Genomic DNA, 27,279 nt, shown 5'->3' on the forward strand with positions numbered 1-27,279 from the left:
CGCTAGGAAATTGTTTCCGTTAGGCGGGGAGACTAGGACCCATGGACACAGCCTTAGAATTAGAGGGGGTCAATTCAGAACAGAAATGCAGAGACATTTCTTCAGCCAGAGAGTGGTTGGCCTGTGGAATTCATTGCCGCAGAATGCAGTGGAGGCCGGGACGCTAAATGTCTTCAAGGCAGAAATTGATAAATTCTCGATGTCACAAGGAATTAAGGGCTACAGGGAGAATGCGGGTAAGTGGAGTTGAAATGCCCATCAGCCATGATTAAATGGCGGAGTGGACTCGATGGGCCAAATGGCCTCACTTCCACTCCTATGTCTTATGGTCTTATGACCTCAGTCACTGCCCACTCTAATTCCGCTTCCTACTCCCTTTCCGACATGACCATCCTTGGCCTCATCTATTTCCAGTGAATCAAGACTGCAAATTGGAGGAACACCACCTCACTTTCCACCTGGGAGCCTACAGCCTAGAGGAATTAACATAATTCTCCAGTCTTAAATAAACTCCCTCCCCTTCCCCTCACTTCCATTCCTCCTTTCTTCCAGCTATCAACTGGGTTCATTCCTCCCAACCACCAACCAGGCCACACCCTCTACCCGTGTTCACCTATCCCTACCTCACCAACCTGCTCTTGTACTCCCCCCACCCTAAACCCTCCCCCACCCCTCCAGTCCTGAAGGGTTACGCCTAAAACATTGCAGTGTTCTTCCAGCCTCCTGCTTGTCTACCTTGGATTCCAGCATTTGCAGTTTTTTTAAAATCACATCCTCCTTGGGAAGCAAGAAATGGCAGAACGGTGGCTCAGTGGTTAGCACTGTTGCCTCAGTCGTCCCAAGTTCAATTCCAGCCTTGGGTGACCAGTGTGTGGAGTTTGCACATTTTCCCAGTGTCTGTGTGAGTTTCCTCCAGGTGATCCGGTTTCCTCCCACAGTCCAAAAATGTGCAGGTCAGGTGAATTGGCCATGCAAAATTGTCCATAGTGTTAGGTGCATTAATCAGAGGGAAATGGTTCTGGGTGGGTTACTCTTTGGAGAGTCAGTGTGGACTTTTTGGGCCGAAGAGCCTCTTTCCACACTGTAGGGAATCTTAAAAACTGACATGACAGCCACACAGTTAGGTCCGACAGTTAAAATGACATTTGATGTGATCTAAAAGTACACTTATACTTTTAGATGTGGTGTTTATATATTCACATCGGCTCAGATTTTTTGAATGCTTGCCCTCCCATGACAAAAAGGTGCTATCATGGAATCTTAAGCTGAGATGAAGGCAGGGTGCTCTGTAGTGAAGATTGTTGACTTGGAACAGTTTGCAGTCCTGGACATCTGCAGTTAAAGGGTCCACGTGGGCTAAGAGAGCATGCCCTGGCCATGTGCAAATTCAACCTTAGTTGCAATTTTGAGAGTTGGGACAGAAATTGCAGGTTAAGTGGAGCTGAAGGACCTCGCACCTCAAAATAAAAGCATCCCAACAGGAGACTTCTGGGAGGGCTGTCTGGGGCTCCTTCTCTGTATGGGTGCCTGTAAGGACTACTGCCTCCTGGCAAAGAAGGGATATTGGAATCCAGTCTTCATTCCTCATCCTGCTTACCTTGATGTGGTGCACAAGTGCTTAAAGTGATGGAATCCAGGTCAGCGTGCAAACCTCGCAGATCTAGTTTTTCATGGAAGCAACCAATCTAATCATTGAGACAACCAGACACACCATTCTGGAGAGAGTATGGTATGATACCAGCATACTCCTGTCAGATAAGCCTTCCTGTTGCTTCAAGCAAACGTACAGCCACAAGTTTTAATTGGTCAACACCATGGAGGGGCCATGTGCCTGGGGCTGAACAGATGCTTGATTTACAGCAGTCTTGAGTGCCAAACAGCTGCAGAGATCTGCAGTAATGTGTTCACCTGAACACGCTCCTGAATCTAGACTAGAAAGAGAACCCCCCAGGAGGTGAAAGCCAAAGCTAAAGGGTGTAGGATTCCTCCTTTGTGGGATCCTTGACACTTCCTTGCGGTGGTTAGGTTTGGAACGGAAAGGGGGTGGATGCAGATGTGCAGAGGCCTCTTCAGGAGGATTTGGAGGCTGTGGGTGCTGCTGGTGCCTATTCAGGAAAGTTGCAATAAAAAGTGTTCAATTTGTGTCAGGTAGAGGGGAAGTAGCAAGCTTGAGCACCATAACATGACACTTGTGGCACTGGGAAAGCAGCATAGTGAAGCTTACTTGTTTGCTATGACATGGAGGTCTCGGCATCTCCACATGAGGTCTCAGTCCTGTCTCGCTATTCTAAGTGATCTTCTCATTATGGGGCGAGGTCACAAATGTTGGTCGACTCACCACTGGTCTTTGCTCTGTCAGCCTTGTCGTGTGGCAGCTTACCCTGCAAAAGAGACAAAAATGAGGGATTCAGTGGATGTAGAGTTGTTTCAACAGCCAGACTAATGCAGGATGTGGAAAATGAAGTATCTAAAACGAGTAGGAAGTCTAGTGGGTAGAAAGGTTAGTAATTTGGGGAGGATGATGTGGACAAGACCAAGGGGAGGTGATCCATGTTTAATGAATATTAACCAACATTACCCTTAACAGGAAGTTGAGGTGGTTCTCGTTTACTCCAGATGTTATTACCAGACAAGTCAAATCGCAGTCATGAACCTTGCTTGGTATTTCATTTATAGAGTCCATCATACAGCATGGATTTGTCAAAATCATTTTTGCCAATCAAGGTTCCCATATGCCTCTCAACCTTCCCTATTCACTTGTCTGTCCAAACGTCTTTTAAATGATGTAATTGTACCTGAGTCTACCTCTTCCTCTAGCAGTTCATTCTATATGTGAACCACCCTTAAAAACTGCCCCTCTGATCCCTTTCAAATCTTAAAAATATGTCCCTTAGTTTTGATCTCTACCCGATGAAAAGACTTTTGCTATTCACGATCTATATCCCTTATGATTTTATAAACTTGAGGTTAACCCCCAACCTCCTCTGCTCCAGTGAAAAATGGTCTCAGCTTATCCTTAGAACTCAAATTCTCCAGTCCTGGCAACATCCTTGATTTAGTTTTATTCTAGTGATTGCTTGCTGAAAAATAAGCATGCAAAATTGCTTTCACAAGAAAATGAAAGTTTATTCTAAAAAGGATACTCATTCTATAAATGGAGATGGAAAGCACCACTCCTGGTACATTACCAAAACCACTCACCGGTTGTACCAAATCCAGAGTGGCATGTTTCAGCAACTCCCAACTGGAAGATGGGAGCTATGTACTCTGCTTTGTAATTTTTTAGGGTTTTTAAATCCCAGTACTTCAGGTCCAGAAATATTAATTTCTTCACCCCACGGTAATTTAATCCGCTTATGAGCACAGTTCTACAGTCCTGTTACCAGGTTTTCACAGAACTAACACGTTCGAAAAAAAAGTGAAATGGGAAGAGTCTGCTATGGGCATTTCCCCTCAAGCTTTATAAATTTTAGAGATCTTTGGAACTTTTAGGCCCCATTATTTACCATGTTGGGATATATGTCCATGTGTGCACAAATCCCATTTATTTTATACCCAGACTTCAAACAGCCTGTTTTAAGTTCACTTGTCAGATCTTGGCATTATTGGCTGGGCCAAAATTTCCAGTCCTTAGTTGCCATTGAAGGTGGTGGTGAGCTACCTTCCTGAACAGCTAAAATCTGTATCTGTAGGTTGACCTGAAATGCCATTGAGGGAATTGCAGGATTTTGTCCCAATGGCAGTAATACATTTCCAAGTCAGGGTGGTGAATGGCTTGGAGGGAAACATGCAGGTGGTAGTGTTCTCATTTAACTTTTCTTCTAAATGATTGCAGTCATGGGTTTGGAGGGTGCCAAGGACCTTTGGTAAATTTCTGCAATGCATCTTGTGGATGGTACATGCTGCTGCTACGGAGTAGAAATGGAGGAAAAGGAAGTTTGTTGATGTGGTGCCAATCAAGCAGACTGCTTTGACTTGGACGACGTCGTGCTTTGAATATTGTTGGAACAACACTCATCCAGGCAAGTGGGGAGTATTCAAACACATTAACTTGTGTTTTGTAGATGGGCAAGCTTGGAGATAAGGAGTTACTCACTGCAATATTCCTAGCTTCTGACCTGCTCTTTACCATTTTCAAATCTGATGGAACCATTCCAAAATCCAACAAAATTCTAAAACACCAATGCATTAGACATCATCTTAGTATTGTTTTGACTATTGAAGTCTATCTGGAAACTTATCAACCCATAATTCAGTTAGGTCATTACCACTTCCCTGGTGACCATAATTTCTCCAAGTACTTCATGTTTAATCTCCATATTTACAGATTTTGTGCAAAATACATTTCTATATCTACAGTGAGGACAGAAGCAAAGTATTTCATTATATTCACTACTTCAACATCAGCAACTGCATCACCCCCTCACTCTAGGAGTGAAGCTAAATCACTTAGTCTCTTCCTTTTAAAGACACCTATAGAAACTATTGTTTTCACACTGAGCTGGCTGTCATGCTGAAATGTATTTATCCCATTTAGTCACTTATTGTGTTCACACCAGTCATCTGTCCCTCTCACTTTTCCATGATTACGTGCTTTTCCCATAAATTTGATTCTCTCATCTTTAACCACAGATGGTAGGTTCTCAAATTTCTTCTTTACTACAAGCATACACTTAACATTCTGATACATCTCTTCAATAATCCACCACTGCTTCTCCTCTGATGCACCTCCTACCCTAATATCCCAGTTCATTGCAGTTAATGTTTTTCTCTTCCTTCACTCGTGGAACATAGGGATCACTGACAGGGCCAGCATTTATTACCTATTCGCAAGTTGCCCTTGTGGTGGTGAGCTGCCTTCTGGAACCACTGCAGTCCACATAATGTAGGTTGAACTACAATACCCTCAGGGAAGAAATTCTTGTTCAGCATAGTGAAGGGACTGCAATTCGTTTCCAACTCAGGATGGTGAGTGGCACGGAGAAGAGTTTTGCAGGTGGTTTTCAAGAATCTGGTGCCCTGGTCTTTCAAATTGAAATGGTTGTGTGTTTGAAAGTTACAGTGGACCTTTGGTGATCATTTCTGTGGTGCAGGGAGAGGATGTAGTGTCAAATCAAGTGGGCTGCTTTGTCCTGGACAGTGCCAAGCTTCTAGCATTTGAGTTATACCATCCAGACAAATGGGGAGTATTTCAAACACCTGATGAACGCCCCTATACAGAGGAACCTCGAATATCCAAATTTTGGATTAGCTGGCAAGATGCCGATACTCAGTTAAACTGTTATCCAGGACTCTTATCTGAGAAAATACTCCCGGTGTTATTCAGATAATAAAGGTTCCTCTGTAGTTGCCTTAATCTAGGTTTACAATGCCAGACATAGACCTGCTCTTTTCAAACTGGACTGCTGTTAAGTGATGGTGCTTTCAGGAATCACAAATTTATCTTGACACACTACACAATGCCAAGTCTAGCACAGCTTGATCTCTGGTCAGTTCCAGAAAGTTGATTTCACCACCTGATGCTGTCTGACTCGCTGTGTTCTTCCAGCCTCCTGCTTGTCTACCTTGCACAACCTTGAAATAATTCTATGAACTCCTCAAAGGCTATTAGGCTGAATTTTCTAGTTTTTAAAAAGATTAAGATACTCAATTATTGCCGTCCCTTTACACAAGTATCCAGTATTTCTTCTTGCATACTCCTATACTGTAGTCACTGTTCAGGTAGAGATCATTTCCACTATGAACCAATCCTAGTCATTCTTTAGCCATCTCTGCAATATCAATTTAGTCACTATCTGTGTTTAGTAATCAAATCAGTTTTTCATTAAATTTTAACTGTGCAGCATCTAGTTTGGACTCTGGTCTTTGATTCTTTGCTTTGGCAGCAGGGGACACATTCTCCACATCTGCATTTTGATTTTCTGCCTCAACCCTGTCCCTCAATTTGTTACATTCACCCATACTTGGTTCTTCATCTCACCCTTTAAAGGCATCCCTACTTAAGTTATGGTTTGAGGACATCTGTCAGATGTAGTACTATCCTAATAGTACAGTACTCCCAATATGGAGCATTGGCTCCAATAAACTAGGACCCAATTCTCCTCACTCATCTTACCCATCATGAGCCAAATTGGTGGCAGCTCAGGTAGTAATCTAGAGACTATCCTGGAGGTTCTACCCTTTAAAATTAGCACCTACTTCTATAGTCTTTCAGAATGCCTTTTCTAGATTTTACTATGCAATTGTTATCAATGCAGAATATCAATTATCAATTGCAGATCAACTACTTATCCTCCCCTTCCCACTACAAATTGCCTCCAGTGCAGAACAGATTCCAAACCTCAAATCAGGCAGCTAAAAGCCTTCTGGATTCATGCTTTTTACTACACAGTGGTGACAATTTACCATCTCCATCACTACAGCCACATTCATAATGTTCCCTCTTTAACAGTTAAATAGTGAAGGCTGCTGCTCCAAAGAAAGGAAAAGAAATTTGATGGACAATTGTCATGGCCAAAGCTCCTGCCCCAGATGCATTTACTGATCTAACTTGCAAACAACTGTCCCTATTGAGCAATAAGAACCTAAGCAGCGTTACTGCCTCCTGAAATTAAGACAAAAGACAAAATCTAGGAAATTTGTCATCCAAGGTGGCAGCATTTGCAGTTTAGTCTCAGCCCTTTATTCTCTCATATCCAAAGTTGTGGTCTCCAGCTCAATCACTGAGCGGAGGTTCCTGCAGCTACAAGTACTTTTTGCAGGTATGCTTGCCTGGATCACACTTTCTTCCAGAACAGCATATCTCTGAATTAAAATTGCAAAGTGCTAATAATTAATACAGCCTACAAAAAGATTTAGTACTGCTAGTATTTTACTATACTGATTAAAGAATACTTAGCAAATTTGTAAAAATACCAGTTGATTGACTATTCCTCCTGCTGCACATGGTTAGAAATCAAATGCCAGAGACTGAAAACAAGTAGATTTGATTCTGCTATTGGGAATCATTTAAATAATTCACTGTGCCAAGAATGATACCAGAAACTAGTTTCAAGATCAATTGTACCCAGTAAGTCATTTACACATGCTAAACTTTTATATATAAACACTCAAGACCATGTTTTATGTACGCCCAAAGAAACATACATGCATTGTATCGTTTAAGAAAAATAAGGTCAGGCAGTCAGAAACATTGGTTAAGGGGTTGCCATGGAGACACACCAATCAGAACCTACCTCAGACCTATTTGTGGTCTGAGAATAAATATTAAAGTTAACTGTTCTTGCTGCATATCCATGTCAATTATGGCCCTGCCAATCTACACCCTCATTTCATGGGATACAAGATTGCATCTCAAGTCCAACTGTGTCCAAGGTCTGATGAGTGTAACAAGACTTTAACTTTTAGTCTATTTTGCAGTGTTAATTTTACCAACTATTTACTTTGCAAGAAATACCAAGGTGCCATGGTAACTGCAAGGCAAAGCTACAAGACAATCTTTCAATGATGTTGGGTTGCTTTTCAGTTAATAGCAAGAAATTAACAAAAAATTTCTACAAACTTCTACAACCTCGGTTTCTGCAAGTAATGAATGCCCTACAGCTTGGGTGCACCTGCTCTTCATGACTGAAAGCCAGATTTTTCCGAACCCAACTCAACTAAAATTTACCAATGGCTCCAATAAACTTGCTTTTCAGCATGTCATTTATCACAGCATAAACACTCCAATTAATACCACAGACATCCTGCTAAAACACACTTTCTTTGAAATATTTATTTAGGTCACATATCCAAAGGACTGGCTGACCCGGTTTAAAAGGTTGCCTTCAGGATTGAAGCTGAAATCAATCAATCTTAAAACACCCAAATTCAGAAGTCAGTCTCTTTTGTCCAATTTTAATTCTGATCCTCAGCATTGTGTTGTGACACCACAAATAAGAGGCCTGCAAGCCTGTTACTACCAATGCCCCAATTACCTCCCATTCAAAACAGGATTTTTAAAGTTGATGTAGCATTTCCAGTAGCTCAAAATTAATTTAAAGTACAGAACACCATTGGACCCACTGTCATCTGTTCCTGAGAGTACATTTCCACGTTAAAATAGTCTTGAAATGACAACTGGATCTATGCTATAATTTTGCCATCAGAAACAAAGCTCTAATGGGGAGAAAACATCAAGTTCATCTTACAAACTGACATCGGTTCGTTTAAAAGTCTTAGAATCCCACCTCTTAAATGTAGTCTGATGCCACAGAGTTTAGCTTCTTTACAAGCTGATGAGAAAGTAAAGCATTTAGGTTTAGAGACTATGTTAATACTGAATACTGCTATACATGACAAGTATACTGCATTGGAGTGTCACATCTGACCTTAATGCTCAAGTGCTGAATTTGGGCTTGAACCTATGCAACTTTCTAGAGTTAAGTGTTAGTAATTGAACCATGATTAACAGAACAAAAAAAAATTTAAACCATGAATAGTGCTTTGGACATTTGCTACTTACATGTAAGGCAACCACATTGATGAATTAAAGCAAACCATTAAAAGCATCACATGGCAAACCATGTGCAGCAATACACAGAAACAAACTAGATGCATAAATGACCTTGATGCAGGGACATGTCTCGAATACAAAGACAACACACTTGAATTTAAAAGCTCAGTTAAGCCAGTATTGGCATTTTAAACAAAGGCATCAGAAGTAGGAGTAGGCCACATGCTTCCTTGAACCTGATATTGAACAAGTAGAAATAGAATCAATTTAAAAGGTGCACCATAGATTTCAGAGCTAGTTATAACAAGATTTTACTTATTACAAATTCACTTATAGCACTGGGTCTATGACTTCCAAGAAGAGAAAGTCAAGTATTCATTTTGCCAATTAAAAAGGGAGATGTTTACTTGGTAACATTATCCAGCTACAAAGTTGTCAGTCTTTGGATGCAAACATTCACATTATAATCCATATCCACTAATCACACTATGCAGTTCCATATGTCATAACTTACAAGATTGAGGGGTTATCTAAACATTAAAAATAGAGAAAAATGGCAATTGATAGATATGGTTTCCAGTTAGATAGCAATAAGTATAGACAGGTTGCAAACAGATTCTGTTTGCAAGCAAGTCGAAATACTGCATGACAATATAAAGGAGCTGTTTGCAAGCACAGCAGATGCCTGTATATGTCAAATCTTCAAAGTTACACCTCTCCACAAGAGCATGATCACAAGTGCAACTGGTTGAAAGTTAGACATTCAAATTGGAGAACCCCTGTAACAAGGCAAATCCACAACTTAGAATATGAATTTAGATCAATTTATTACAGCAAAACTCCCGAATTACTATCATGCAGCCATTCATTTTCTTTTAAGTGAGCAAGTAGCACCATTCAGATGTTCAGAACATAGGTGGCCAAGCAGAATGGAAATATTAACTGAATCAATGCTTCTTTTGGAAAAAAATAGGTAAGCTTAAGGACCTGCTAGTCAGTGGTTTTGCTGTATCATTGTCGAGATGCACTAGTCACTAATTAGTGAGGACAGGTTTTAATAGAAACAGACTCAGTTCCCCTATATTTTAAATCATGTTGCTGTATTAACTGCAGTCACATTCAGGCAGCCTAGGGCTGTTTCAATGGGTGACTTTTTCAAGCTGCTGAATTTTCAACATATAGCAAAGTTTACAAACCTTAACCTTTATTTTGAAACCACACTAACATCTAGTAGGTACGCATTTCATTTAATAACCTTTGTAGATTTGCTGGAACATTATCAGTAAACCTTTAGTGTAAAAATACAACTTAGTGTAGCTTTTGGTTAGATACCCAATTAACTTGCTGGAAAAACCTCAGAGGGTCTGGCAAGAGAAAGCAGAATTAATGTTTCAGGCCCAGTGACCCTTCTTCAGAATATTCTGCGGAGACCTGCTGAGGTTTATTCTCCCCGGCAATTTTTGATTTTGTTCCTGATGTCCTGCATCTACAGTTTGATTTATTTTTAAAAACCCAATAAATATCTTTGTACTAGTGTTACAACAACCCATAAGTTTAGTAATCAGGCTCAGTGAAAATCTAGTCAGATGATGTAAGGGTTAACAATATAAAATTATACAATTCTGATACATGCTCAAGAATACACAGACTTACAATAGAATGCTTTTCAGTTTTTGGCATTATATGGTATCTGCCACTGATGCACCAGAACCACATTATATACTTGAAAACAAGAAATGAGGACACATTGGCACAGAGTATGCCTTGTGATCAACTAAAATTTGAATAGTTTGTTCCCACACCCATTGATTAACGACATCAAAACAGCCTTCAAAACAAAAGTGGATTTCAATTTGTGCAAATACAGACAAGAATTAAGAACAGAAGTCTCCATTCAGCATCTTTAGCCTGCTTTGTCATTCAGCATAACAGCCAATCTGCTAGAATTTAATATTCTCATCTGCCCAAATAACCTTAGATTCTTGTTGGGCAACGGAATCTACCACTACCTTAAAAATATTTAAAGGCACCACCTTCTTTGGCAGAGAAACCTAAAATTACAACAGTAAAGGAGAAATCTCCTTCATTTGCCCCGAAGGGCAACCATTAACTTTTAAAACACTGGCCTCCTCCACAAAAGCAAACGTCTCTTCCACAAAGAAAGCAGCAACAAATCATAGCGCTACCATAACTAGCTGAATTCGTGGGCACATTTTGTTCTAGAACGCAACAATTCCTTGATTAAGCAAGCAACGGATAGGCTTGAAACGACTTAACCACTTTTTAGAGCAAAAACGTTCACAATTACTCAAATTAAAGGAGACATTGCCTAGTAAAACTCTAAAACCGCATTTATCTTCTCCTTCACATTCTAGGGGAAAAACAGACTTGCATTTCCACTGGTAGCAATTGCCAGTAACTTCACGGAGTCATCGCTAGACGAACAATGAAGATGGCACACAGCTGCTCACCTGGACCAAGAAAATAATAAAACCTGACAGCTCATCTTCACCGAGTAAGTAACATGACCAAGTCAGGCTACGCACTCAACGCATTAATAGACGCATGAAAGAAAGGTGCTCAGTTATCAGTTGCGTACATTTGTTTTAAATGCACAGAGGTTGAGCCGCAAAACAAGAGGGCATAGGCTAGGATTAAGAAATTAATGCAATTGAGGCGTTTGCTATGGCAAGGGTTTATTCAACGCATTTTGAATAACGCTGGGGGCGAAGAACTGTATTGCAAACCATGTTGCGTAGTTAATATGCAATTCGTAGCTCTTAGATTTGGATCAACAACAAACATCTCGAGGAAAGGATTCGCCCCCATACTCGGCACCGCACAGAGACAAATCTGTTGTCCCTAAAATTGATCGACATCAAGCTCGTAGCTTGATAAAAAAGAACCCCATTAAGTGACGGATAAGGACTTGCAATATGACAATGATTTCGCTTTAAATAAGCCAGGAAATGATCAGGGAAGTTAAAGCAGTAAACATAATGCGGAGAGCGTGGGACGGGGGCTGCAGACAGACACCCGCAGGCCTCGGGCCTACTACGACCACCCCATCAATACACATACATTTAAACCGTAAATACGCCATCAGCATCCACCGACACTAAGCAACACGGTCTTAGAAAGCTGCTTCCTCTCCACAAGCACCGCACCTTGATCAATACCCAATCGCTGCATTTCTTGCTCTACGGATGGTTCCTTTTTATTAATCCTCTTGCTTCCAGCCGACTACGTCCAACTCAATTAACGCTCCCGCAACTGCGCATGCTCGTCTTCCCCACCCCTATATATAGAGACGGGCTTCACAACCAAACTTGTATGCCGGCCACCCGTTTCCGATACGTCCATCCGATGAAACGTCGTAGGTATCTGCCCGTTGAATGGTTAAGACGCACGTCCATCAGATTCCGCTATTGCCCCGCCCACCCGCTGATCTGAGCGGGTCAGGAGAGCCAAAGGTCCTGTCAGTGGTGCGCATGCGCTTCCCTTGGTCCCGGTTGTGGGGAAAGGGCGGTGGCGAATCACGTGACGGCATGACGGTTGCTGGGAACTCAGACAAGATGGCGGCTGCGGAAGGTAAGTGTGTGTTTGGGGAGTTGGAGACGAGTAGAAGAGAAGAGAAGAGAAGAGCTCTGTCCTTTAATGTGTCCTCCCCATCGCATTCCTCTCCTCGCTTTCTTTTCCTCTACCGCCAATTCTCCTCTTACGTCCCCCATCTGTTTGCTCGCCTCCTTCGTAAGATTTTTAATAGATTAATGCCTTACTCACTAGAGAGGTAGGATACTGCGAATTTTCTAAATCTGAAACTCGCTCAGATGAGCTCCAATCCAGCTGCTGTTCAATGTACACTTTTGTCAGTTGACTCCATCCGAAGTTTAGGATCGAGCAAACTGGCAGTCCAGATTGTTTAGGGTGTGAATATTTTGTCTATACTTTAAGTGCAGAAAAGTTGCTCATTCATTTGTTAATATGTACCATGGGATGGTGTACTAGAGCTGGTTCTTGTGCCCCTCGAACTGAAGTCAGTCACAATTCCAGCTTCTGCTATCTAAGAACAGGGTACCTTATCATGAACATCAAACTTGGCTATGATACTACTCAATCACAAATAGCACCATTTCATAGAATCATAGAATCCCTACAGTGTGGAAACAGGCCTTTTGGCCTGATAAGTTCACACCAACCCTCCGAAGAGTAACCCACCCAGACCCATTCCCTTACCCTATTGCTCTATATTTTACCCCTCACTAATGCACCTAACATACTCATCCCTCAACACTATGTGCAATTTAGCATGGCCAATTCTTTTAACATGCACATGTTTGTGGGAGGAAACTGGAGCACCCAGAGGAAACCCACGCAGACACAAGGAGAATGTGCACACTTCATACAGAATTGGAATTGAATCTGGGTCCCTTGTTCTGTGAGGCAGCAGTGCTAACCACTGAGCCACTGTGTTGTCTGATATGTGAGGGAACCTGGGAGATTTTCTAATTGAGAGAAAGTGAGGGCTGCAGATGCTGGAGATCAGAGCTGAAAATGTGTTGCTGGAAAAGCGCAGCAGGTCAGGCAGCATCCAAGGAGCAAGAGAATCGACGTTTCGGGCATAAGCCCTTCTTCAGGAATCAGATTTTCTAATTGACCAAGATACCACAGCTTTGCCAGATTCTGTGATGGGCTACCATCTTCATGAGATAATGTGATAAGATAGAAAAAAATTAACACCTGGATATGATGTAAAGGTTATTATAATGTGAGTTTTATTGATCAGTGTTCCTACGGTAACAACAGTATTGTCGTCTTTTTTACTCTATTTAAAAGCAGATTTGATGTGAAGAACGAGATTGTCTCTCAAATATTTGAACCTTTCTTAGAATATCTGGTATATATTGACACAAATGTGCATTCTCTCTCGAGGGAGGAAGATCTCTTAGATGAGTGTAGCACCTGTTCAAAGGACAATAGAAACTTGGCATTACTGCATTTTTTAAATATCTAAGGACTTGACTGCTCTGAAATGAGCCTACATTTATTTGTCCTGTAAGTTAGATTGTGCCTTGATTATACTTGTGGGTATGTTTGCCAAGGTAGAAAGTTGATTTGCAGACATTTTGCCCCCTGACTAGGTGACATTTTCAGTACTTTGGCGCCTCCTGTGCAGTACTGTTGTGCTGTGTCTTCTGGAATTCATTTGGTTCCGTTCCTGCTGCAAATCTTTATGCAAACCTTGTGTCTTGTTTATGTTTAACCATAATGTGGAAACGCTGATATTGGATTGGTGTGACAAAGTCAGAAGTCTCACAACATCAGGTTATACTCCAGCAGGTTTATTTGAAGTCACAAGCTTTTGTCATTCTGAAAGCTTGTGATTTCAAATAACGTGGTGTTGTGTGACTTCTGACTTAGCAATGTTTAGGTTGTTGAAATGCACGTGATTTTAATGATGTAACTTTTTTTAACCCAAGATAACCTCGCTGCTGTTGACCACATCCTGCTGGTTCTTTCTGGCAAAGGAGGAGTGGGGAAAAGTACCATAACAACAGAGTTAGCACTTGCACTGAGAAATGCTGGGAAAAGGGTAAGATAAAATAAATGTCACCAAACATGAATATTTCATTAACATTCAAGAAAAAAAAATTGTTTGTGTGAAGGGTATTAATTTTTTTTCTAAAATTCCCTTTTCTGTGGCAGAATGTGATGAATCTATTAAGGCCACAACATGACAGTACAAAAGAAATTCTATGCAAAACATGCTACTGGTAACAAAAGAAGCAACCATGAGTTCTAGACATGTGACCATATAAGCTATTTATGTTCCTCTTGCCTGTGCAATGTCTGACTCTGCACCAGAGCTTTAGTCTAATTTTCCTTGGCTTTCTGGTCTTGAAGTTGGCAATCAGGGTGTAAATTGTGCTCAAAATTGGAATGACTTCCTACATCAAAATCTTTTGGCTCAATTAGTGTGAAAGGAAAGGCTGGTATGTATAGGGAATGCTGGATGACTAAAGAAATTGAGGGTTTGGTTAAGAAACAGAAGGAAGCATATGTCAGGTATAGACAGGATAGGTCGAGTGAATCCTTAGAGTATAAAGGCAGGAGGAGTAGACTTTAGGGAAATCAGGAGGGCAAAAAGGGGACATGAGATAGCTTTGGCAAATAGAATTAAGGGGAATCCAAAAGGTTTTTACAAATACATTAAGGATAAAAGGGTAACTAGGGAGAGAATAGGGCCCCTCAAAGATCAGCAAGGCAGCTTTTGTATGGAGCCACAGGAAATTGGGGAGAAACTAAATGAGCATTTTGCATCAGTATTTACTGTGGAAAAGGACATGGAAGACATAGAATGTAGGGAAATAGATGGAGACATCTTGAAAAATGTCCGTATTACAGAGGAGGAAGTGCTGGATGTTTTAAAATGCATAAACTTGGGTAAATCTCCAGGACCTGATCAGGTGTACCCTAGAACTCTGTGGGAAGCTAGGGAGGTGATTGCTGGGCCTCTTGCTGAGGTATTTGTATCATCAGTAGTTACAGGTGAGGTGCCGGAAGACTGGAGGTTGGCTAATGTGGTGCCACTGTTTTAAGAAGGGTGGTAAGGACAAGCCAGGGAACTATAGGCCAGTGAGCCTGATGTCGGTGGTGGGCAAGTTGTTGGAGGGAATCCGGAGGGACAGGATGTACATGTATTTGGAAAGGCAAGGACTGATTAGGGATAGTCAACATGGCTTTGTGCGTGAGAAATCATGTCTGTCAAACTTGATTGAGTTTTTTTTTGAAGAAGTAACAAAGAGGATTGATGAGGGCAGAGGGTAGATGTGATGTATATGGATTTCAGTAAGATGTTCGACAAGGTTCCCCATGGGAGACTGGTAGCAAGATTAGATCTCACATAATACAGGGAGAACTAGGCAATTAGATACAGAACTACCTCAAAGGTAGAAGACAGAGAGTGGTGTTGGAGGATTGTTTTCAGACTGGAGGCCTGTGACCAGTGGAGTGCCACAAGGATCGGTGCTGGCTCCTCTACTTTTCGTCATTTATATAAATGATTTGGATGTGAGCATTTGAGGTAGGGATAGTAAGTTTGCAAATGTCACCAAAATTGGAGGTGTAGTGGACAGCAAAGAGGGTTACCTCATTACAATGGGATCTTGATCAGATGGGCCAATGGACTGAGAAGTGGCAGATGGAATTTAATTTAGATAAATGTGAAGTGCTGCATTTTGGGAAAGCAAATCTTAGCAGAACTTATGCATTTAATGGTAAGGTCCTAGGGAGTGTTGCTGAACAAAGAGACCTTGGAGTGCAGGTTCATAGCTGCTTGAGAGTGGAGTCGCAGGTAGATAGGATAGTGAAGAATCTGGATCAGTGGTGCTGGAAGAGCACAGCAATTCAGGCAGCATCCGAGGAGCTTCGAAATCGACGTTTCGGGCAAAAGCCCTTCATCAGGAATAAAAGCATTTGGTATGCTTTCCTTTGGTCAGAGTATTGAGTACAGGAGTTGGGAGGTCATGTTGCAGCTGTACAGGACATTGGTTAGGCCACTGTTGGAATATTGCATGCAGTTCTGGTCTCCTTCCTATTGGAAAGATATTGTGAAACTTGAAAGGCTTCAGGAAAGATTTACAAGAATGTTGCCAGGGTTGGAGGATTTGAGCTATAGGGAGAGGCTGAACAGGCTGGGGCTGTTTTCCCTGGAGCGTCGGAGGCTGAGGGGTGACCTTATAGAGGTTTACAAAATCATGAGGGGCATGGATAGGATAAATAAACAAAGTCTTTTCCCTCGGATTGGGGAGTCCAGAACTAGAGGGCATAGGTTTAGGGTGAGAGGGGAAAGATATAAAAGAGACCTAAGGGGCAAATGTTTCACGCAGAGGGTGGTATGTGTATTAAATGAGCTGCCAGAGGATGTGGTGGAGGCTAGCACAATTGCAACATTTAAAAGGCATTTGGATGGGTATATGAATTGGAAGGCTTTGGAGGGATATGGGCCAGATGCTGGCAGGTGGGGCTAGATTGGGTTGGGATATCTGTTCGGCATGGACGGGTTAGACCGAAGGGTCTGTTTCCGTGCTGTACATCTCTATGACTCTAAGTGCCTGCTCGCTCATTGACATATTACTGAATATAAAATCTTCTGTAAACCAACCTAAGTGGACCAAGTTTTGCCTGAAAATTCTCTATCTTTTTGTCATACTTCAGCTAAGTTTCGGATGTCTCAAGACATTCAATCCAAACTTATGGTACTGCAAGCAATTCACCTGTAGTTGATGCATATAATTCCCAGCGGCTCAATTTTTAATACATTCTTTCTCCTCAACATTGTTCCAATAATCCATACTTTTGAATTCTACACTGCTTCCTAAAACATTATTTGTAACTGCTCCTGAAGCAAGAAGGTCATATTCAAAACTTTGTGAAAAATTTACTTGAAAGGTTCACTTGAAAATTACATCATTTAAGGCAACTCTTTGTTGTAGCATTCCATAGTGCAACTTGATACAATGCCAACAATGAATACTTCCCGATCGCTGTCACGGATCGTTTTTAGCTTTTTTGCAAAATCCGTCTGAAATTTTGATTGTTTTCATTTTGAAGAGATTCAAAACAAATTTAACAAAGGACATAACTAAAAATATTAAATGCTTTAAAGCATTTTATTTGCAAAGAAAAGCTGTTTGACAGGAACAGATTTCAAATGTTCATATCTTGTGTTCTTTCCAAATGTTTATTCATGTCACTTTTCAATTAATTTTTATTGTAGAAACCACTTGTGGGTAAAGCGCACCATGTTCTGGCTCTGTGAAAACATTAGAAGTTCTAGTGTCCTTCTATTTTTGCCAATTTTGGAGTGTGATTTGAATTGTTAAGTTTTTCTTTGCATAGTTTCTAAAATCCTTACATAGTTTTGAAAATCTCCTTCTGAACTTAAAACACCACCACCTCTTCTATCTTCTCTTTGCATCTAATAGGGTTCTTCAGTCTTCTAGTCCTAGTTGTTGTCATTCTAGTTAATCTCTGATGTCAATTTTTTCCCCAATTGTTTGTTTAATTTATTGTTGAATTGTTTTATTTTAGGTTGGAATTCTCGACATTGATCTGTGTGGTCCAAGCATCCCTCGGATGCTGAATGTTCTGAATAGTGCTGTACATCAATGCGATGCGGGTTGGGTACCAGTTTATGTAGACAAAGATAAAACAATGTGCATAATGTCAATAGGCTTTCTGTTGGAGACTCCAGATGATGCTGTGATATGGAGGGGGCCAAAGAAAACCGGTGAGGTCCTATGTCTTTAACTCAAACAACAAAAATAAAGCACGTGTTGTAGCTCATCAGTAATTAATTACAAGTAATCTGTTACTCTTAGAACATTCCTTTAGCATGTTGGTGCCTTTCCAAGCATTGCTCGGGTTATGGTGGAGAAAAAAATTTTAGAACTTAAGAATGTGGAGGAGGTGTAGCCAATTCAGCCCCTCGAGCCTGCCTACTGTTTAATATGATCAAAGCTGATCACATCTCAGCACACCAAATGCTGCCTCCACTATCCTATCTAAGTTTGTGAGAAGATGTGTAGCTCGGGTGCTCGTTGCTGTGGTTCTGTTCGCCGAGCTGGAAGTTTTTGTTGCAAACGTTTCGTCCCCTGTCTAGGTGACATCCTCAGTGCTTGGGAGCCTCCTGTGAAGCGCTTCTGTGGTGTTTCCTCCGGCATTTATAGTGGCCTGTCCCTGCCGCTTCCGGTTGTCAGTTTCAGCTGTCCGCTGTAGTGGCCGGTATATTGGGTCCAGGTCTATGTGTTTGTTGATGGAGTTTGTGGATGAGTGCCATGCTTCTAGGAATTCCCTGGCTGTTCTTTGTTTGGCTTGCCCTATAATGATAGTGTTGTCCCAGTCAAATTCATGTTGTTTGTCATCTGCGTGTGTGGCTACTAGGGATAGCTGGTCGTGTCATTTCATGGCTAGTTGATGTTCGTGAATGCGGATCGTTAGCTGTCTTCCTGTTTGTCCTATATAGTGTTTTGTGCAGTCCTTGCATGGGATTTTGTACACTACATTAGTTTTGCTCATGCTGGGTCCACTAATGTAGTGTACAAAATCCCATGCAAGGACTGCACAAAACACTATATAGGACAAACAGGAAGACAGCTAACGATCTGCATCAACTAGCCACGAAACGACACGACCAGCTATCCCTAGTAGCCACACACGCAGACGACAAACAACATGAATTTGACTGGGACAACACTACCATTATAGGGCAAGCGAAACAAAGAACAGTCAAGGAATTCCTAGAAGCATGGCACTCATCCACAAACTCCATCAACAAACACATAGACCTGGACCCAATATACCGGCCACTACAGCGGACAGCTGAAACTGACAACCGGAAGCGGCAGGGACAGGCCACTATAAATGCCGGAGGAAACACCACAGAAGCGCTTCACAGGAGGCTCCCAAGCACTGAAGATGTCACCTAGACAGGGGACGAAACGTTTGCAACAAAAACTTCCAGCTTGGCGAACAGAACCACAGCAACTATCCTATCTACCTGCGACTCCACTTTCAAGGAGCTATGAACGTGCACTCCAAGGTCTCTTTGTTCAGCAACACTCCCTACCATTAAGTGTATAACTCTTGCTAAGATTTGCTTTCCCAAAATGCAGACCTCCTGTTTATCTAAATTAAACTCCATCTGCCATTCCTCAGACCATTGGCCCATCTGATCAAGATTCCGTTGTAATCTGAGGTAATCTTCTTCACTGTCCACTACACCTCCAATTTTGGTGTCATCCGCAGACTTACTAACTGTACCTCTTATGCTCGCATTCCAATCATTTATATAAATGATGAAAAGTAGTGGACCAATATCTGGTTAATAGACACTTTGTTTTTGAAGTGCTGATGAAATTTTACAAATATTTACGAATATGCAAACTTTGAATAACAAATGATTTTGTGACTTGTGCAGACTGAAATTAGGTTTAATATTTAAAGATGAAGGCTCAATGTAACACATCTGCAACCTGGCAACAGTATGAAATTTTGAGCTACTTGGTGTACTGTTCCTACAACATTTCCTGCAACTTCTCTTTAGCAATACTGGAAATTAATTGATCCAGACAGTGAAATTTCACAGGCATGTTATCCATCTCCCTGACATATTTCAAGTGGGAGACCAGCATAATACCCACAGAAATGACAATGGATGAAAATGGGCACTTTAGGTCTCTGGTTATTGTAAGAGACTTTGAGAGTTCCTTCTTTCTTTTAAACATCTTCCACTGTTATGAGAGGGTATTTCAAGTTTAATGCAAGGGTACGTTGGCAATCTTCTACGTAAACATAGATGTAAAAGTTCAAAGATGATTGCACAGAAATCTAACATCTAGAAATTGCAACTAAAATAGGGAGTGGATTTTGTCTGCACAACACTAGCGATTACTGACAAAGAATGAAGTGGTCCATTCAAGGCTATCTTGTACACGTGATGTCTGGAACACTTCATACCTTACTTGAGACTATGTAATCACGTACAGTGGCCAACAGAAACACCCAGCCATGTATTATGTTTCACCTGGAGGCTGCACTTAGTCACAAATGTTTGTTTGCTGTGGATTGGGAGGTAAAAAAAATTGTGACTCGAAGTTAGAATTTTCCTTCTTCAGTTAGCAGGAAGCTTAATCTCTACTGGCATGAATTGTTTTGTTTTAGAGTCAGAATTGTATTTAAATAATTTAATTTCAGTTTGAGTCCTATGAAAAGCCCGGAAGGTGAAGATGTATTTTCATGGTGAAATATCATAGATTTAGTCTAACTGGAATTGAATGACCTGTAAGCTTGAGATTTTGACTCTGAAAACAATGCTCAAACAACCTTTTCATTAACTTGGCAGTCAAGTTCAACTGTCAGACTTTAATTATCTCTGAACATATGAAATAGCTAAATGTTCTCAAGTTTGCTTTATATTTTAAAAAAAACTTTTCTCCCTTTCCTCACTTAGCTCTAATCAAGCAGTTTATTTCCGATGTGGCCTGGGGAGAGCTTGACTATCTCATTGTCGACACTCCGCCTGGGACCTCTGATGAACACATCTCAGTGGTGGAATGCCTTCGTCAGCATAAACCCGATGGAGCTCTGTTGGTTACGACGCCACAGGTGCGTTTACTGAGAGATTCAACTTCTGAGGTCTTTTCAGCTTTCTTTTGTTCATGCCAGACCGATAAATGCTGATACAGTCAGTTAAGTACACATTATTTGTTTCAGTTGTTAGGTATTTGGATGTTTTAAATTGCATTACACTGACTTCCATCCAGGCAAAATGCACAGTTTGTATCCCAAATTATTTCAAGTGTTGCGTGGTTCTCCTTTTTATGGAGGAAACTTATTGGTCCTTTTATTTCCTGTGATTCTATTTCCTGTGTCGCAGCCCCACCCTCTACAGTTGATTTTTGTTTTTTTGACATTTAAACAGTGCTAACGCCAGGGGCATGACTACCTTTGCTGCTGTAGTATGCTGCTGCTGCCTAGTCTCCTGAATAGGGAGTGGACTTAGCAAGTGCTCGCTGTGTCAATCCCGTTGAGCTGGTTGGGGTTGGAGGGAAAGGGAGGCTTCAGCAATGCTGCAGGTCCCTTACAGACAAGTGCGTGTGGGTTCAGAAACTAACCCTGAGACAGAGAGAGGGAGCAAGGCAGGCGGAGGGAGGAAAAAGGAAACTTCAGAAAACTCCGAGCCCCAGAGGAAAGGTTTTGAATCAATTATCTGAACGAAATACTGCCTGCCCGTTTTGTTTGGATAATCAAGGTTTCTCTGTATAAAGGCATACAGTAATATAGTATAAATTAGGCTAATTTGAAGGTGGAAATTTATGCTAATTAAGCAGTTCCTTGGTTTACATTTATTATTTGGATAGAAATCTCTCTCTTCCTCAGGTCATCTTCAAAATCTTGCTTTGTTCCATTTTGTGCATGGAATCTGAAAAGTATACGACACAGTGATGTTAAGTAAAAGGCATTTCATGTATGATAAATCAGTAAGAAATGTTGGATTTTGTCATAAGCATTTTCTGCTTAATAAGTTATTGTTAGAGTTTGTGTGGGTGGATGGTAAAAAGTCTCAAGTATCAAGTAAGTGTTAGTTACTGGAAATTTGAAGTATAAGAATGAAATGCTGGAAATGCTTAGCATGTCAGGTAGCATCTGCTAAGGGAAAAATAATCTGTTTTAAGTTGAATGTCAGTAATGTCATTATCAGTGTTTCTCTCACTTGGTCAGGCAGCATCTATAGAATTTCCAGTTTTTTCTGTTTGGTCCCCATCTAGGGATTGGCATTGCCCTCTAGTATCAGGAATTGGTATTGCAAAGACTACTTAGATGACTCTTCATTCTTTTAAATTTTCCATAGCATTGCCATTAACTTGCATTTTCTGAATTAGTTACAATTTTGTTTGGCATTGTAAACACCGTATAGTTGGCTGAATTAAGAGTTAGTTTGTTGGTTTTTCTCACTCTTAACTGTTCTGTTGTTGTAGTTGTGGAGGGCTGTTTTTCTGACTGGAGGTCTGTGACAAGTGGTGTTCCATAAGGATCAGTGCAGGCCAATATTGCTTGTAATAAATGATTGATTTGGATGCAGAGTTAGGGAGTAAGTTTGCAGACTACATAAAAATAGGTGGAGTTGTGGATAGGGAAGTGAGTTGTCAAAGGATGAGCAGCTTATATATCATATGGAAAACTGGGTGGAGAAATGGCAGATGGAGTTTAATCTGGACCAGTGAGGACAGACATTTTCATAGGTCAAATGCAAGAGGAAAGTATGAAGTAAATGGTAGGACCCTAATGAACATTGATATCCAGAGGGATCTTGGGTTCAAAGCTTCCTGAAAGTGCCAGCACAAATGGATAAGATAGTATAGAAGGGGTACGGCATGCTTGTCTTTATCTGTAAGGGCATTGAGTATTGAAGTTGGCAAGTTATGTTGTAGCTGTATAAAACTTTGATCTGCCCACATTTAGAATATTGTGTGCCGGTCTGGTCACCACACTCTAGAATCCTTTTCATGTGAAAAGAGGCCATTTAGCCCAACAAGTACACACCGACCCTCTGAAGAGTTACCCACCCAGACTCATTCCCCTACCACTGACTAATGCACCTAACCTATACATCCCTGAATGCTATGGGCAATTTTGCAAGGCCAATTGACCTAACTTGCACATCTTTGGACTGTGGGAGGAAACCCACACAGTCACAGGGAGACTGTGCAAACGCCACACAGATGGTTGCCCAAAGCTGGAAATGAACCTGGGTCCGTGGCGTTGTGAGGCAGCAGTGCTAATCACTGAGCCACTGTGCTGCCCTGTAGTTAGGATATGGAGGCTTTGGGAAGAGTGTAAAAGAGGTTTGCCAGGATGTTGCCTTGATTTGAGTGTGTTAGCTATAAGGAAAGATTAGATTAGATTAGATTAGATTACTTTACAGTGTGGAAACAGGCCCTTCGGCCCAACAAGTCCACACCGACCCGCCGAAGCGTAACCCACCCAGACCCATTCCCCTACATTTACCCCTGCACCTAACACTACGGGCAATTTAGCATGGCCAATTCACCTGACCTGCACATTTTTGGATTGTGGGAGGAAACCGGAGCACCCGGAGGAAACCCACGCAGACACTGGGAGAATGTACAAACTCCAGACAGTCGGTCGCCTGAGGCGGGAGTGGAACCCGGGTCTCTGGCGCTGTGAGGCAGCAGTGCTAACCTCTGTGCCGCCCACGGTGGACAGACTGGAATTTTATTTGCTGGAGTGTTGAAGGCTGAGGGGTGACCTGTTAAAGGAGATGTGCGAGGCAAATATTTTAATGCAGAGGGTGGTAGGTGCCTGAAACAGATGGCTAGTGGACATGGTAGAAGTAGATATGATGGCACCATTTAAAAGTCATTTAGACAGACTCATGAACATGCAGGCGATTTGTTTATTTGGGGTTAGTTTACAATGGTATCATGGTTGGCACAGGCATGTTGGGCCAAAGGTCCTGTTCCTCTGCTGTCCTATTCTTTATTCTGTAGTCTTTTTTTTTAAAACTCTTCTAAGTGTGCAATAACGGCTATTGGTCTGCTTTTTAAAAACTTAGAACTTAACCAAATTAGCCTGTGGTTTGGATATCCCAAGTCAACTTTATTTCTACTTGTAACTTCTATCAGTCCAATATTGGAGATGCTAACTGCTTTATATAGATAAGTATATTTGTTTCCTTATCCTCTAGTTTGGGTAGTTCTTCATCTGATAAATTTAATTTTTCATCTCCCAATAACTCTTGCAATTTTCCTTGTTTCTTGAAGTCTCCTCAAACTTGGTCAGGTCAGTGTTACTCTGTGATTTCCTCTCTGCTTTAAACATCTATTTTATCTTTCAGACTTCTCTCCTACCTTCTCCCTCAGTTGAATTGTGCTACAACCCCATTCAGTCATTTGTTCATTCACTGAGCCTCAACTATGCCAAACTGCTGACTTCTCTTTAGTTTTTCTGTTCTCTGACAATCTTAGGAGATTTATTAACTCCAGTTTAGCATTGCCTGATGTGTGTAGTGTTTTTTCAATCTCAACTTCTGTGCTTGTGCAAAAGATTTTTTTCCATCACTCCTGAGAGCTCCTGAATTATGATTCTGTGAGCAATGATTCATCTACATTGCCTTGTCCAAGTGATCATTATTCATATGTGATACTTGACCATGAATGTTGACAAGTTTAATTTTGAAACACCTATTATCATTCCTACTCCTTTTGAGTATCATTTCAAAATATTTTGGTTTATTAACAGGCAGTGTCCATTGGAGATGTAAGAAGAGAATTGACATTTTGCAAAAAAACTGGATTGCCAGTGGTGGGAATAATTGAAAACATGAGTGGCTTTGTTTGCCCCAATTGTTCAGTGAGTATTGTAAGCTGTTTGAAGCTTGTTAACTGTGGGTTTATTAAGACCAGTTTGATCATGTGAAGAAACTTGTCAATTTTTAAAATATGGGCCTATTGCTCATACCTACTAATGTTTACAATGTGTTAAACCTTTGAAAATTTTGATTTTTAAATGTGTTAGATTCAAAAAGTGGGTTTTTAAAAATCTTGACTGGAGGTGAAATGTACTTCTAGCTTTGCATATTTCTTAATATTAAAGACCAAAAAGTTCTGATCTTTTGAGATATTGAAATGATAGAAAGTAGTATGATTTTCTTTTAAACATCACTAATGACCTAAACCAAAAACAGTCCAACTGTAAAAGATTTCCCTGTGAAGCAAGACAGGATGAAATAATTGATGTGAAATTATAAAGAACATGACTGTATTTGAATAATTGTAAATATGTTTGATTAAATTTAATTTGATGGGTCTCAAGATAATGTGACATTTATAGGAAGACAGTGATGGTGCTTCAGGTTTTGATGTTGTTGAATTATTCCTTTTCAGGAATGCACTAATATATTTTCCAGCGGAGGAGGTGAAGCACTTGCTGAGCAGTCTCATGTTCCATTTTTAGGTGAGCATCCTAAATTAAACTACTGAAGTTCTAATTCTATTGCAAGTTTTGGAGTTCACTTAAGCACTGCCATGATGCTTGGCCAAGATCATGCGACAAAAGGATTTCTTTATAAAGCACAATCTGTAAAGGTACACTTTATGATTAGTATACAGAGGAACCTCGATTATCTGAAGGACCCGGACGGGATGTGTTTCGTTCAGTTAATCGAGTGCAAGATAACATCGTTAACCAAGTATCGGGACCAAGTTCGGATTATCCGGAAATTCGGTTAATTGTATGTCGGATATTCAAGGTCCCTCTGTGTCATGTGTTGGGTTCATTTTGTGGAAGAGCTTTGAACAAAATAAAGTTATAATTTGAGTCTGTATGTATTTAGCATTGCATCTTTCTAAGGCACCTAAGACCTCTGCTGAATGTTTAGGATTGGTGCGTCTGTGGAGGTTGCTTTTTAATGAATGCATATGAAATTTGAATAATTAAGAAAATGGTTACAAATGAAGGATCCTTTTTGAACCATCTAAAAGAAACATACAATTTTCCGTGTCTCATGTGAATTACTGCATTCACCTATCGTTTAAATGATTTCAAAGTGGTATACTACTAGAACATTTTTTCAGATGTGCAGACCATTTTGATATTGGTCCTAAATGTGCTAGCATGTGGCCACTTGTTCAGCATTGGCACATTGTCTAATGGACCAGGCATGTAAGCAAGATTAATATATGGGGTCGAACACTTGGATGCATGAAAAGAAAGCACATTATTATTCTGAGAGCAGCTTCATGAAAAATCATTGCACATGGTATTTTTATTTAAAAATATTGCTATAGCGGCATTGAAGAACTATATATTTTTTTAAATAGAAGAACTCCCTTATGTGTATCTTTCAATAGTTTTATTTTGACATTCCCACCTTCGTGACGAGATGTTCAGCCGAAATAAAAAGAAAAACTGTGTCTGATCCATACATGAATTATTTTGATTGTATAAACTGAATATAATATGTGTATTTTTTATACTTGTATGCATTTCTTTCCTCTTAAAAAGCTTACTCTTAATGAGTGACTGTAACTGTTATAGCTTTAACAGCCTTGAAATTATGGTAAATCGAAGTTAAAAATGTCTGAGTATTTTTAACTGAAGAATGTTAGCCAAGACATGAACTCAACTTTTTAATTTCACCTTGTCATTTCAAGGCTGTAAGAAGTTTCCTCTTCATTTACTGTAGATGTTTGTTGCGGCTTACCCTAGTTTGGATTTGTTTTCACAGTCATAAGCCATTGAATTAATTGATTTGTTGGTGATGATTTTTATTTTTAGTTTTTGAAGTACAATTCTTTTTTACATCTCTTATAGGGTGTGTTCCTCTGGATCCTCAATTGTCTCACAGTCTGGAGGAAGGTCGAAATTTCATCCAGGCTTTTCCAAAGAGTGCAACCTTTGATGCTATTAATAACATAGTGGAAAAAATTTTAAGCAACAATAATGAATCTTCAGCACTTCATACATGAGATTATTCTTGTATATTCATATCAAACTGCTGAGGTGGCGAATTGCAGAATAGAAGCATAAAGAGCTCTTACTCTTGGAATGTAAGAATAAAATAATCAATTTTTTTTCCAGAAATGGAAACACTTGAATATTGGACCATTAATGCCTTTTGTTATACCAATGGAAATGTGGAATTATAAATCAATTATTTGTACCCAGTTACTTTTATGGAAGTGCTAGAACACTTTCAACATGTGTTTGAAATTAACTGTATTTACAATGCCAGACATTCTGTTCTAGATATTAATGTGATGCTGCATTTAGAGTGGTGGATTTAGGAGGTCATCCGCTCTTATTATTTACAACTCCTTGAGGTGGGAACACTTTGCAGAAAGTACTCCAGCCGCAAGGCTAACCGAATTTGTGCAATATAGAGTGAAACAAAACTTTGGAAAATGAGGGAGAAAAAAAGCCTCCATGTTAGGAATCAGTCAAAGATTTGAAATAGTTTAAGTTAGCAAAAAAATGTAGAAATAGTTCAGAGTCTGTTTGACTGCCCTGTGTAACTCTGTTTATTAAAGATGTCATCTGCAGCTAAGATTTTCACTTCTTTTGGTGAGCATTGTCATCTGTAAACTTAATTTTAAAAGTTTTGCTTTTATTTTATTAAAGAAACTCATTACTATAATCAAATGCTCAAGTGGTTTGCTTCTGAAATTAGGATTCTTAAGAAAAATTAATTCGCATAAGCA

At 40.4% G+C, this 27,279-nt stretch overlaps 2 protein-coding genes across 5 annotated transcripts in view; one reads left to right on the plus strand and one right to left on the minus strand.

The window, feature by feature from the left end:
• LOC122560836 (SPRY domain-containing SOCS box protein 3-like) overlaps positions 1-11,781 on the minus strand; it is a 31,155-nt gene extending 19,374 nt beyond the window's left edge. The window contains exons 1-2 of one of the 4 annotated variants that reach the window (XM_043711982.2): positions 11,662-11,781; positions 2,225-2,381 (exon numbers count right to left, since the gene is read on the minus strand). The gene's annotated coding sequence lies outside the window, so the exon portion shown is untranslated. Of the gene's footprint in view, positions 1-2,224; positions 2,382-11,575 lie in introns of all 4 variants that reach the window. The other 3 variants (XM_087997689.1, XM_087997688.1, XM_043711984.2) reach the window with 3 other exon arrangements.
• A 246-nt stretch (positions 11,782-12,027) lies between these two features.
• nubp2 (nucleotide binding protein 2 (MinD homolog, E. coli)) lies at positions 12,028-27,214 on the plus strand. Its single transcript, XM_043711985.2, has 7 exons — positions 12,028-12,085; positions 13,975-14,087; positions 17,588-17,786; positions 20,508-20,662; positions 24,320-24,430; positions 24,964-25,033; positions 26,393-27,214. The coding sequence occupies exons 1-7, from the start codon at positions 12,043-12,045 to the stop codon at positions 26,545-26,547; spliced, it is 846 nt and encodes a 281-aa protein (XP_043567920.2). The 5' UTR covers positions 12,028-12,042; the 3' UTR covers positions 26,548-27,214.
• Positions 27,215-27,279: the final 65 nt, after the last annotated feature.

The sequence above is a fragment of the Chiloscyllium plagiosum genome, unplaced genomic scaffold (assembly GCF_037043375.1).
Source record: "Chiloscyllium plagiosum isolate Xiang-an unplaced genomic scaffold, Cpla_swu_hap1 HiC_scaffold_20, whole genome shotgun sequence".
Classification (NCBI taxonomy): Eukaryota; Metazoa; Chordata; class Chondrichthyes; order Orectolobiformes; family Hemiscylliidae; genus Chiloscyllium; species Chiloscyllium plagiosum.

What these genes read in the sequence shown, in the direction of transcription:
- nubp2 (XM_043711985.2), top strand. Translation starts at nt 12,043, where the DNA reads ATGACGGTTGCTGGGAACTCAGACAAGATGGCGGCTGCGGAAG. An exon ending in CAAGATGGCGGCTGCGGAAG is followed by an intron (nt 12,086 to 13,974) that starts GTAAGTGTGTGT and finishes TTTTAACCCAAG; the next exon opens with ATAACCTCGCTGCTGTTGAC. An exon ending in GAGGGGGCCAAAGAAAACCG is followed by an intron (nt 17,787 to 20,507) that starts GTGAGGTCCTAT and finishes TTCCTCACTTAG; the next exon opens with CTCTAATCAAGCAGTTTATT.